Source organism: Electrophorus electricus, chromosome 19 (genome assembly GCF_041902795.1).
Source record: "Electrophorus electricus isolate QZ-2024a chromosome 19, ASM4190279v1, whole genome shotgun sequence".
Taxonomy (NCBI): domain Eukaryota; kingdom Metazoa; phylum Chordata; class Actinopteri; order Gymnotiformes; family Gymnotidae; genus Electrophorus; species Electrophorus electricus.
In genome coordinates this window covers 2,142,975-2,154,927 of record NC_137515.1, presented here as the reverse complement: position 1 = coordinate 2,154,927, position 11,953 = coordinate 2,142,975, and the positions used below count along the sequence as shown (strand labels likewise).

At 40.2% G+C, this 11,953-nt stretch overlaps 2 protein-coding genes across 4 annotated transcripts; one reads left to right on the top strand and one right to left on the bottom strand.

Annotated features, from left to right (window-relative positions):
• The first annotated feature begins 540 nt into the window (after positions 1-540).
• c3ar1 (C3a anaphylatoxin chemotactic receptor) lies at positions 541-4,122 on the top strand. Its single transcript, XM_027003439.3, has 2 exons — positions 541-1,456; positions 1,812-4,122. The coding sequence occupies exon 2, from the start codon at positions 1,857-1,859 to the stop codon at positions 2,892-2,894; it is 1,038 nt and encodes a 345-aa protein (XP_026859240.2). The 5' UTR covers positions 541-1,456; positions 1,812-1,856; the 3' UTR covers positions 2,895-4,122.
• On the bottom strand, positions 4,047-7,195 carry LOC145652435 (uncharacterized). Of its 3 annotated transcripts, XM_081702914.1 has the most exons (5): positions 6,774-7,195; positions 6,406-6,530; positions 6,269-6,304; positions 5,549-5,580; positions 4,891-5,023 (listed from the first exon to the last, which is right to left on the bottom strand). In XM_081702914.1, exons 1-5 carry the CDS (start codon positions 6,855-6,857, stop codon positions 4,974-4,976), a joined length of 327 nt encoding a protein of 108 aa, XP_081559040.1. In that variant the 5' UTR covers positions 6,858-7,195; the 3' UTR covers positions 4,891-4,973. The 3 variants fall into 3 exon arrangements, with proteins under 3 accessions (XP_081559039.1, XP_081559040.1, XP_081559041.1); XM_081702915.1 differs by lacking the exon at positions 6,269-6,304; XM_081702913.1 differs by lacking the exons at positions 5,549-5,580; positions 6,269-6,304 and having other exon boundaries at positions 4,047-5,023.
• Positions 7,196-11,953: the final 4,758 nt, after the last annotated feature.

The window sequence follows — 11,953 nt, the reverse complement described above, 5'->3', positions numbered from 1 at the left end:
GTGCATTTTATTTATTTCGATATATTCACTTTCCTGGAGTAGATTCTTTAGTGCTCCTAAATAAAATCAATGCTTAAATAAAGGTCCAATTCATTTTAATTTCATAATTTTAACAATTTGCACTGTGACCAGTTATAAATTCATGAAGTTCTAGCTATTCTGGTTTTGGAGAGAAAAAGGTTTTCTTGGGCTTTAAATCCTTGTTTCATGGCTCCCTTTGTCTCTAAAGACTTCTTATCCTGAAAGGTTTCAACTCGCACTTAAGTCTGTGCCTTCTTCTTCTTCTTCTTCTTCTTCTTCTTCTTCTTCTTCTTCTTCTTCTTCTTCTTATTGTTATTATTATTAATAATATAAGTTTATTAAAACTTCAGAGAATTACAAAGGATGTTAACTCTCTACTCAAGTGTTGTAATGAAACTTATTTTTTTAGTTTACTAACTTATTTTGGTAAGCTCCTGTAAGTGAACTGAGAGGAATCGCCAGTGATTGCAATGCAATTTAAAAGTTGCTTCTGTAGTACTTTGTGCAAGTTCCTACGACAAGAAAAAACCGCATTGTATTAGCAGGTGCAGCAAGACCGACCAGACTGCTCTAGCAGCTAGTGAGTGCTCAGAGTATGTATCCAAAACTAATGAACAGCTGCAGAACTCAGCTATTATTACTCTGGTAATTTTGCTTTCTCTTGTCACAAATGGATACAAAAACAGACCTAACCGATTTTTTTCCCCAGCGATTATAGTTATAAAGAAGGAAATATAGTGACCTGTCACGTTCATCTTACCAGCCAGTTTGTGGCTTTTTGCCGTTGCACTGGAAGCAATTACGAGCTAGCAGAACTATACAGAGAATTGTTATATGGGCTGTCTTTTATTCGCCATGTTGTGAGATTTGATTGAACTTGCCAAATGCACGATCTGTAAATCAGTGTCAACCCCCCCCACGTAGCCTGAAACAAGGGCGATCAGGGATGATTCGGTATCCAGTACAACACTTCTAACAGCAGCCTCAACCTGACCAGATCAATGTCATGCCGAATAATCAAATTTCGGAAACTCTGCATATTATTTCAAGTTCCATCCTGAAGTGATGAATAGCTTTTTTATTTTATAACTTTTTCAAATTTATGATAAATGTTTATAGCTTTTCCGTAAATTTGTGTCTATGTTTTGTTTTTCTCTGTCGAAACAACTGCTGTTCTGAACTGTTTCTTAGCCTACGTGTTCAAAGTATATATGTAACATTCTGTAAATATACTAGGTATACTAATGTTACTAATGGATTTCGTTAGAAAGTGTTTGTGGTTCAGATAAATATAGAATTTGTTTTGCTGGTTCCTTGTCCAACACTTTATTTACCACTCAAACGATGGCGTGACTGCTGTTGCAAAAGTTTCCTTTTCCTTTCGACTCAAGTTAACGTATGCAGAATATCTGCGCACGATCGCGGTTTCGGCAGGGTGAGTCTTCTGCTTTTTGAGTGGTACATATTTAAGTAAACTAAATATAAAGAATCCGAGGTAAACATTCAGGATATAGTTTTCTTGTCGGGAATTGTATTTATGGAACCTGTACACTGCTAAGATGAACATTTAAAAACCTGATTGCCGTTTTTTCTGCACTTATATTTAAATGGTGTGTCATATTGCAAAATGACGCTTACCTTGCCTTGTTTGTTAATGCTTAACTTTTTATAACACATTAAAAAGTAAATGTACAATCATATTTTAATCTTCCAGAATAGTCTTTAAACATGCTACTTGAGATGGCAAGAAATCTAATTCATGATGTTATTGTCTGTAAACCTCTTTTTAGCCAGTAATAAAAGTAGAGAAGCAAGAGAATACTTGATTTCCCAGAATGAACGATACCAACTACTTTGACTATTCGTTCCCTCCGTGGGAGTGTTTTGACACTCAGAAGGAGAGAAATTCTGTCAGAGAGGTGTCACTCTTCTTCTACTGTCTGACCTGTGTGCTCGGAGTCCCTGGAAATGGCCTAGTTGTATGGATTGCTGGAGTGAAGTTGAAGAGGACAGTGAACACTGCTTGGTTCTTTAACCTGGCAATCGCTGACCTCCTGTGCTGTCTCTCCATTCCATTCACTGTTGCAGACATTCTATTAGAAAACCACTGGCCATACGGAAGCGTCATGTGCAAAGTCCTACCCACCATCATTGTTCTCAACATGTTTGCCAGCGTCTTCACCCTGAACTTCATTAGTCTGGACCGCTTCGTCCAGGTTGTTAAGCCAGTTTGGGCTCAGAATAATCGTAGCCTTAGGCTGGCTTGGGGGTGCTGTGTCATGGCCTGGCTAATGGCCTTTCTCCTCAGCCTGCCTACCATGATCCTGAGGAATACTGAAGACTTCTGCAACAGTACCATCTGCACATTCACTTACAGCAGCGAGACCGAGGGTAGGAACAGCACCGAAGCCGATGGCTTGGATCAGTACAGATCGTTAACTGTGACCAGGTTTGTCTTTGGCTTCCTGTTACCTCTTTTGTGCATCGTGGTGTGCTATGCCCTCATTGCCTGGAAGGTGAGCAGCAGCCAGTTCCGCTCCGGGAGGGCATTCCAGATCATGCTGGCTGTCGTGGTGGCCTTTTTCCTATCCTGGTTACCCTACCATGTGGTGGGCTTGGTAGATGTGTATGGGGGGGAGCAGGTCTCTGAGCAAGCCCGTGCAGTAGACCCACTGGTCATCTCTTTTGCATACGTAAACAGCTGCATGAATCCTGTACTATATGTGTTTATGGGGCACGATTTCAAAGAGAGGATTAAGCTGTCTCTGAGACGGGTCTTTGAGAAGGCATTCAGTGAAGATGGCCCAAACTCTACATTAAACTCCAAAGGACTTCAGTCCCGTGCCACCAACTCCTCCGAGGCACAGCTGTGACCAGATAAAGCCAGATCCTGGTGGAAATCCTCCTTAGTGTGATTCAATATTGTGCATAGAGACCCCTTTGTTAATTTACTCCTCCTTAGTATTAATATAACAAGGTAGAAATTTTGTTTTGCTTTACGAGTGAAATTCTTTCCATCTTTTTACTTATTGTAACTTTCAAAATACTTTTTAAAAACAGGATATCGAAGTAAAATAAATGCATAATCTATTAGTCCAAAAAATAAATGTGCTGGGACAACAAATCTTAATCTATTAGTCAAAAATGTGTTAGAATGTGGGTATATAAATTAGACATTGAGGCGGGATATATATTTTTCTTCATTTTTGTTCACAGAAGACTTTTATATTGATATTTATTCTGTACTGTACATTTTTCACTATAATGAAATCATTAAGTACTAAACACACCTCTGCTAGTACATTATGTTAGTTGCCTTTACTGAACCTAAAAAAAATGTTTTTTCAGAGTGGGTATTAAGGTTTAGCAGTGAATAAAAGAAAGGGTTGAAGAAAAACATAATCTCTGTAACACAGAATATTAGCTTCAAAACCTATTTTTATTTCATGGTCTTTCCCTCACATTCAGTTGTAATTGTGTTCCAATGAAACTGCATTCCTATCTAATGACTTGTTTCCATAATTTATTTACAGAATGTAATGCACTGCTTGAGCTATGATTTTACCAGAAGAGGATTACTGCACTCTTGAAGAGATTGTTAGATTTAGTCTTTGACCGAAAAAGGGAAAAAATTAAAGATGCATGTGTTTGCCTGGCCAGTATGACTCACCCCAGTTACACTTACCTACTCAGTGGTGAGACTAATCAGAATGCTGATTCCATGTTGTAAATGTGAAATCTGAGCCCATACAAATGGCTCTCATTAAGACATAATCTCATTAGCTTTTATTTTGTTGTTAAAAATATTTTTCATATGTTTTCTTTTGTCTTTTGTTTTTATTTAATTGGTTGTTTTTATTTTATTAAATGTTTACTAACTCATTTATTTTTACTTTTCAATTTCAGCTGTGAGGCTGATTCATGTCCAGTTTGGGTCATGTTAGGAACCTTAAGAATGTTTCTGAACCAATCTTTTCAGTGATTCTCTTTCAGATTTTAACCTTTCAGTCAGCATTCTACAAATGTTCTATTTGTGGTGAATTTTTATTTTAATGTCAGTTTCTATTTCTGAGGCATCAGTAAATAACTGCTTATGCAGAATTTCTACTCATGGGCATTCTTGAATTGCATAAGTCTTACACCAGAGAAGTTAGATAGGCCTTACCATGTTGGTACGACTGGATATATCAGTCAGAATAGGATTGGCCAAAAGTTCTAAGTAAGCTCTATTAAGTCTGAGTGTAGTGACAATCTCATTTACAGCACAAGGACAATTTGTGAAGTTAACGCATGATTTAAATAAATCAGTAAATGCAGAGGGCAAACTAGGGGTAATGTTTTGACTACAGGGTGGTGACATTTCACCTCTTTTTCAGCATCTGGGCTTGAACACCAAGGTGCGATTCGTACCACAGCTTTTCCAAGGCCACCCATTTCTAATAACCACTAGGTGGCACCAGAGCACAAATGAAACGAAGGATAATGTTTGCTTCCCAAAATTCACGTAGCATATGTTGTAGCGCTGAGATTTGCGGTGTCGCAGAGAATCTGCTTCCATGTTAATCTGCTTCCTGTTTAATGCTGTGTCAGCAAGTTATATTACTGAGATATATATTACTGAGAAACTGAAACTTGTCAATGTCAGAGTTTCTCTTGGTGCTAGACTATTTATTCGTCATGTGTGAACTAAACTTTTCTCTAAGATGGGCTCTAAAACACAGTAGGGTTGTCAGATGTGGGGGATGTCTTACTGTAATACAATTGTGAAAATAAAGACCAGCACGTCAACCTCAACCATACTGAACAGTATGCAGTACAGTGTGCAAAATTCACTAAGTCAGAGCAATGCAAGAAGAATCTCTCAGGCAACAGGGGAATTCAATTGCTTCCCAGAAGGCCTAAAAACTCCTGCAGTCTCTGGGCCTTCTTAGTCTTCTCCTCCTTCAGGTCATTCAGGTGCTGGTTCCGATTCTGTAGTCTCTTGAACCACTCCTCCCGTAACCTGCAGAGGGGGACAGGTTTATTGGTTTGGACCGTTGCAACTATCAGATGAAGCTCTAATTACTTAGGAAAGCTATTATGCTATAAATTTGGATTTCCAAATTAACTTAAGCACAGATCTTGTCTCTACTGCATATTTTCTATTTATTGTAAGACTAGAATAAATCATTGTCAGGAAATCTGGCCCATAATCTACTTTATGCCTCAATTTAGTTTTACCAAGCAACAGTGGCATGTAATTCTGGATGTCATCTAACATGCCAGAGCATTTGTGAAGATTGCTTGTAGAAGCAAAACCATCATGAATCATATCAATTTAGTTGAATAGTCTTGCATAGCAGTGCCAGAGTGATAAGACTATACACGGCAGTGCAGATGAAACTGTGACCCCTGACAATAGTCACAGCTAGCTGCACTGTAACTTTACAAATTTAATGCAAACTTTCCTTCCCTTATTAATAAACCTATGGATTTGCCCTGAAGCTTATTGTGTTGGATGTGTGTGAGCGATCTGTATACTCATTACAGGTCTGGACAGCAGCGTCCTCGTCTGTGTAGCTGTTGGTAAAGCAACAAGTTCTCATTGATTAGTAGGAACACCAAAGCACAGGGATTAGTGGGCATTTGTAACTCTGCACGTGTTAATCCACACTGACCTTAGTGCTGGCAGGGACAGCAGAAGAAGAAACAATAGCACGTCTGGCTCACAGCCGTGCAGCGTGAAACAGCGTGAAAACGTTTATGCACCATGGAGAGTTTTGATAGCGAGGCTTATGACTACTTAGTCCGTTAAGCGTGCGGGGGGAACTGAGTGTGAGAAATTCATCCTCTCACAAGACTTCCACGGTCGCACCCACTCACAGGCCTAGCCACAGATTCCGAGGTGCACAGCCTCTGGTTAAAAGCCAGTTATTTTTGTTATTTATGTCTGTGTGTAGCACGTTAGTGTGCCTACTGGGAAGGCGTTAACACAAACTGATTGGTGCTGGCCTAAGCTGCATATCACATTTGGTAATAACCACAAATTGAAGCTGGAAACTACAGAGCAACCTGCTTTCGATCAAAAAGCTTAAACTGCACAAAGAGGCTTGATTTTGCTGAAATCCAATTATCTTTTTTTTTTTTTTTTACGTTTCACCTCTTAACCCAGTTGTCCCCCCTGCAAATATGGCAGTTCAACCCCATGTCATTTTTCACAATAATCTCCAATTTCTGTATATTAGACAGGAATTTTCTTGGTAATTACCTAGTCCAGACAGTAATAACCCAGAGAAAAAGGTCCCTGTGATAGAAACACAGAATGCACTGCGATGAAGACCTATTCTTCACCACAAAAAAAGTCATTTAGGCTGCACTGGTGTAAGATTTGGCAGACCTACGTACTTTGACAAAGCGCTCCTCTTCATTCTGGACTCCTCGCTCTTTATCAACTGACTGTGTCGCTCTATCTTCTGTTCCCAGAAGTTCCTTAGCTTGTGTTTGTCATGAATCCAGGCCAAGTTCATCGCCTGCAATGATCCAAGCATAGTAATGTTGGGTGACGGATGCCCACCGAAAGGTGCCGGGAACCCTTATTCAACTAATAGGCCCATAATGTCTCAAAAATAGTTTTGGCCCTATAGTTTGGCCTTTTCTGAATGCTGATATGTTGCTAACATAAAGAAACAGAAAGAATCCAACAAAGAATGTGACATTTAGAGCTACAAGCAAAAAACAAACAAACAAACAAAAAAACCAGAACGATGACTCACAGAGAGTTCGGAGAGAGACCGAAAGGGTCTGTCCGGACCTGTGCTGATGCAGTCGCTGTAGATCCGCATCCCATGGTACCACATGTATAATCCGTCTGCTGGCTGCCTTCCCAGTCAGTTGTGTAGAAGGGGCTCGATGCCATTGGGGGGAGGGATAGGACAGAGAAACAAGGTGTGCATTAGAGCTGTCAGAGAGGCTTAAACACAGAGGGCAGAGGGCTTAAACAGAACTGCACCCCTCCAGCCCAGAAGACACACGCAGCCACGAGGTAGCTCATCCACACCCATGCTTTCAGATTACTTTGCAGTGCAACAAAGATGTATTCTTAGCTTTGCAGATATGACTGCGTAGCCAGCGATTGTTCTAAACTTGATTTTTTTTTGAGTGTTCTGCTTTGCCAGTGTTGAGGGAAAGGAAGCAGGATAACACATGATTGAGAGCTGTGTGGCCACATCTGTGACTGTGTGTCTGTGTGACCACATCTGTGATATGTATGACTGCAGTTTCAGTGCTCAAACAGGGATCCATAATACCCTCACAACCGAAAGCGAAAATATGTAAATGTTTAAAAATATTTCAGCTTCCTGTCAGTACTCATAATAGCATGTAATAGAAGTTGGGTCGCAGTATAGTCTCTTATATTCGCAACTTTCGATGCATGGTACAAAAAATTTGACTAGAATTTGATGGCTGGCATTACACCTTGTACTCATACAAATTCCCAAGCAACACTGTCACTTGTGCTGAAAGCAGATATTTTGCTGTTAATTATTTCTGTTTTAGAAACAAAATCAGTTTTTGTTGTTTGTTTATTCTAATATAAGTCTTTTATGATATATGTCACTGACCATAGCTTGGCTGCCCAGTGGAGGATGGGTCCCTCTGAAATCTTGGTTTTCCCAAGTTTCATCCTTAATTCCACCCAGGGAGGTTTTCCTTGGTGCTGTAGCCCTTGGTTTGCTCATTAGGGATCTGTACCCTAACATTTGTAAAGCTGTGATATGCGTTTTAAAAAGGACTATATAAATACATTTTGACTTTGCTTGACCGTATTGAATAACCATCAACCAACACTTCAAGTAGTTTCTTAAAAGTGTGTTTTGAATAAATTAATGGACATTTGTGGTAAATCCAAAGTCAAATTGTAATACATTTTAAAGCCTATTTTTAATATCTTCATTAAAACTAAATTTCTGCAGCTGACTGTGACGTTTTCAGCTATGGAATTTATGGCTGGCATTGCATTCTGTGGTGCACATGATAAGCAGTGTAGTCTGTCTACACTTTGTGTGTGTATCATCTTGGTGTCTAAGTGTGCGCAGTCACCCAGAAAGCATGACAAAACTTTGGTTTGATATTCCAGTACTGGGATAGTCAGCTGCCTGCCTAGATTTGTTGGGAAGTCTCCTGGGTATGAGATGCAGTAGACATGAAGAGACTGGCTGGCATTGTGTAGTGTGTGTGTGTGTGTGTGTGTGTGTGTGTGTGTGTGTGTGTGTTTGTGTGTGTGTGTGTGTGTCTGTGTGTGTTTGTATATGTGTGAGGACACCCTGAAGCCAGATGTTAGCTGCACTTTTTATTAACCCATAAAGTGTTTATATTTTTATATTTGACCCTTGCCTCCTTCCATACTTAAATCACTTAAACACTTAAAATGAAGATGCACAACTGTTGTCTATGACTATTTTCATTACAGCAGTTTGAGCCAAGGTCTGCAAGTCTAGTGAGTTACATTAGTCCTCCTCATCCCCCCCAACCTGCACCGGTGTGCTGCTGTGCTGGATGTTGGAGGCGGGGCTTGCATGGTCAGAGGTCAGGAGGTCAGAGCGGTGAGATAGAGCAGCGTGGCCTGGCAGCATGGCTCATGTCGCTTCAGTTTATGGTGTGTGGGCAATTCATTCATTCCCAGTAAAAACGCCACTCCGAAAGAGAGGGCAAAGAGTTCTGGTATCTTTTACACACACACACGCACACACACACACACACACACACACACACACACACACACACACACACACACTCATTGGCTCTAGTGTGACACCAGAGCAAGCAATAGCTGATGACAGCAGCAATGTAGGGATTATCACCCAGACTTCACAAAGTCAAAATTTTCCCTTTGCTAATTGTAAAGGAATGCTGGTACAAGCATCTGACATTGGAGTCTCGCAGGTCAAATGAGTGTGCAGCCCTGCGCGGGACTGTAATGTGGGTTTTAACCAAACTGTACATGTGTGTGTGTAAATATATATATATATATAGCGAGAGAGAGAGAGAGAGAGAGAGAGAGAGATGCTGATATACAACCTATATATAGCGTGAGGTGTCATTATCCTTTACTATGGCATATGGATGAGAGATATTGCACCTTCTATGATAGGTGTGCCAAATTCAACCTAACAAATAATCCAAAAGTATATTTTACAAAAGAGTTTATATCTTAAGTTATCACTCAGCCCATGGGCTGCCTCCATCAGCTTGAGCCTCCCTGCCCCCCACGGCTGTTTCTGTGCAGTACACGAGGGAGAGGTCCTCGCCATAAAGTCCCAGACCAGTGCCAGAGGCACAGAGGACGGACAGCCTCAATGAAAGGAATGCAAGTGATGAAGTAGGAGCAGGCTGTGTACGCCTGGTGTGGAATAAGACTACTGAGACCTGTCAGTGAAAAGGATGAGGCCAGGGTATCAGACCCTGAACCAGAGAGTAGAGGGCAGATCGACATCATAAAGGGAACGTCAATTGGTTGAGGGGGAGCGAGAGAGAGAGAGAGAGAGAGAGAGAGAGAGAGAGAGAGAGAGAGAGAGAGAGAGAGAGAGAGGTCTCAATACGTTGTCGCCCAGGCAAGAGTAGTCTCTAAGTAACTCTGACAGGGCAGGGTGTCTGCAGGGTCAGGACTAATAGCTTTAATCAGCAAGCTCTGATAGTGAGCATTTGGGGACCCGGTTTCCTTCTCTCTCCTGCTCTATGACTCTAATTGCATGGTACCCATGGGAAAGCCAGGAGGGAAAGAGAATAAATATACTAGAAAGGGAAACAGTAATACTGCTGTGTCACTTTGCTTTAGTAAGTAAATTATTTGTAATATTTTAACAGTTTGCCAAAGTATTCAATATTTATAGCAATAAATATGAACTGCTACCTACTGTCTACTAATAAAATCATTCTCTCTCTCTCTTTATGTTTTTAATATTGTATCTCAGGATAGATGAAATACATGCCATTTTATTGTATTACATGACTTTTAATGTCATTTTGCTTCATCTCATGAATTTCAGGTAGGCTAGCCTATTGATTGGAGTCATCAAACGCAATACCTTTACTGAACACAAGGAGGCAGAGATGGCCATGGCCGACAGAGAGCACACTGTCCTTCACTTTGTTTAAGGAGTATGGCGATTAGAGAAGTTCATGGTCGAAACCATAACTTTAAATTAGCTGTCAAGATGCTCTATAGAGCTGTTTTACACCTGTTTGGATATCAGATATTAAAACTATTATTGGTGGCATTAAATATATTCTAAGTTTATTAAAAACTCACCAGACTTTTTTGTTGGTCACATCTGTCTTATAGGTGCATTTTATAGGCATAGTTACAGACTGTGGCTTCTGTGTTGCAATGCAAAATTTGTCAGCCACAAACATACCCTGTTCAATATCGGTAAAATTTGAAGGTTGGGCTGCTGCCATTCTCAACACTGTGATGGTAGGTGATGGTAGGTCTTTCTCAACACTGTGGTGGTATGTCATTCTCAACACTGTGGTGGTAGGTCATTCTCAACACTGATGGCAGGTCATTCTCAATACTAAGATGGTAGGTGATGGTAGGTCTTTCTCAATACTATGATGGTAGGTCTTTCTCAACACTGTGATAGCAGGTCATTCTCAATACTGTGGTGGTAGGTCATTCTTAATACTGTGATGGTAGGTCATTCTCAATACTGTGATGGTAAGTCATTCTCAACAGTGTGATGATAGGCCATTCTCAACACTGTGATGGTAGGTCATTCTCAATACTGTGGTGGTAGGTCATTCTCAACACTGATTGGTAGGTCATTCTCAATACTGTGGTGGTAGGTTATTCTTAATACTGTGATGGTAGGTGATGGTAGGTCATTCTCAATACTGTGATGGTAAGTAATTCTCAATACTGTGTTGGTAGGTCATTCTCAACACTGTGATGGTAGGTCATTCTCAATACTGTGGTGGTAGGTCATTCTTAATACTGTGATGGTAGGTGATAGTAGGTCATTCTCAATACTGTGATGGTAAGTCATTCTCAATACTGTGGTGGTAGGTCACTCTCAACACTGTGAGATAATAGGCAATTCTGAACACAATGACACTAACATGGTGTTGTGATTGCTCTATTGAGAATATATCCCCAAAACACCCAGCGAACACTAGTCCTGTGTGCCTCTTGGCAGAAGCTGATTGTTAACGTTGGATAGTTAGAGGCTGGCTAACACCCAATTCAGTTCAAACTTATTTGCATAGAACCTTTTTTTACAACAAATTTCACAGCAGGTCATTATCTCTAACCCTACAAGGTGTGAGGTTTCTGATACAGCTGGTGACAAATGTACATTATTATAACATAAGGACTTGAATCAAACTTAAGTAAAGGTGACTCTGGATCCATAACTTTTGCTCCTGTAATTTGCTGAGCATAACAGATTCTCCTGACGGTAAACACTGCATGGCTTGCTTTATAATATGGTGTTATTTCTGCCTTATATACAGAAAAAGGTACCGTGGTCTGCTGTGTTGGTACTATCTGGTGGTGCACAAATGGATCACTCACTTTCTCTTTTATTGTGGAATGGCTTTTTCTGTTGCACCACGCAACACACCATCTTCAAAGAATCATTGTCTGATTCGGCTACATCTGAGACAATTTTGTTTTGGATACACAATAAAGTTGAACGGTTAGAAAGAGTGGTTTCAGAGTGAGAAAAGGAGATATATGTTTGACAAAAATAATGTTTTGACAAAATATATATGGAAACAAATATGGCACAAATATGTCACATCACTGCACTGGTACCCTGGTCCCCCAGATCAGATATATAGTTGCAAAATATTAACATTGCAGGCATACATTGTTCCGCTGTAATGGGTTTGATACCCGGGATGTGCCTTTAATGTATATAAAAACGATAAAAACTATTAAAAAACAAAACAA

What these genes read in the sequence shown, in the direction of transcription:
- c3ar1 (XM_027003439.3), top strand. Translation starts at nt 1,857, where the DNA reads ATGAACGATACCAACTACTTTGACTATTCGTTCCCTCCGTGGGAGTGT.
- LOC145652435 (XM_081702913.1), bottom strand. Translation starts at nt 6,857, where the DNA reads ATGTGGTACCATGGGATGCGGATCTACAGCGACTGCATCAGCACAGGT. An exon ending in GGTCTCTCTCCGAACTCTCT is followed by an intron (nt 6,531 to 6,773) that starts GTGAGTCATCGT and finishes GGATCATTGCAG; the next exon opens with GCGATGAACTTGGCCTGGAT. An exon ending in AAGAGGAGCGCTTTGTCAAA is followed by an intron (nt 5,024 to 6,405) that starts GTACGTAGGTCT and finishes CCCCCTCTGCAG; the next exon opens with GTTACGGGAGGAGTGGTTCA.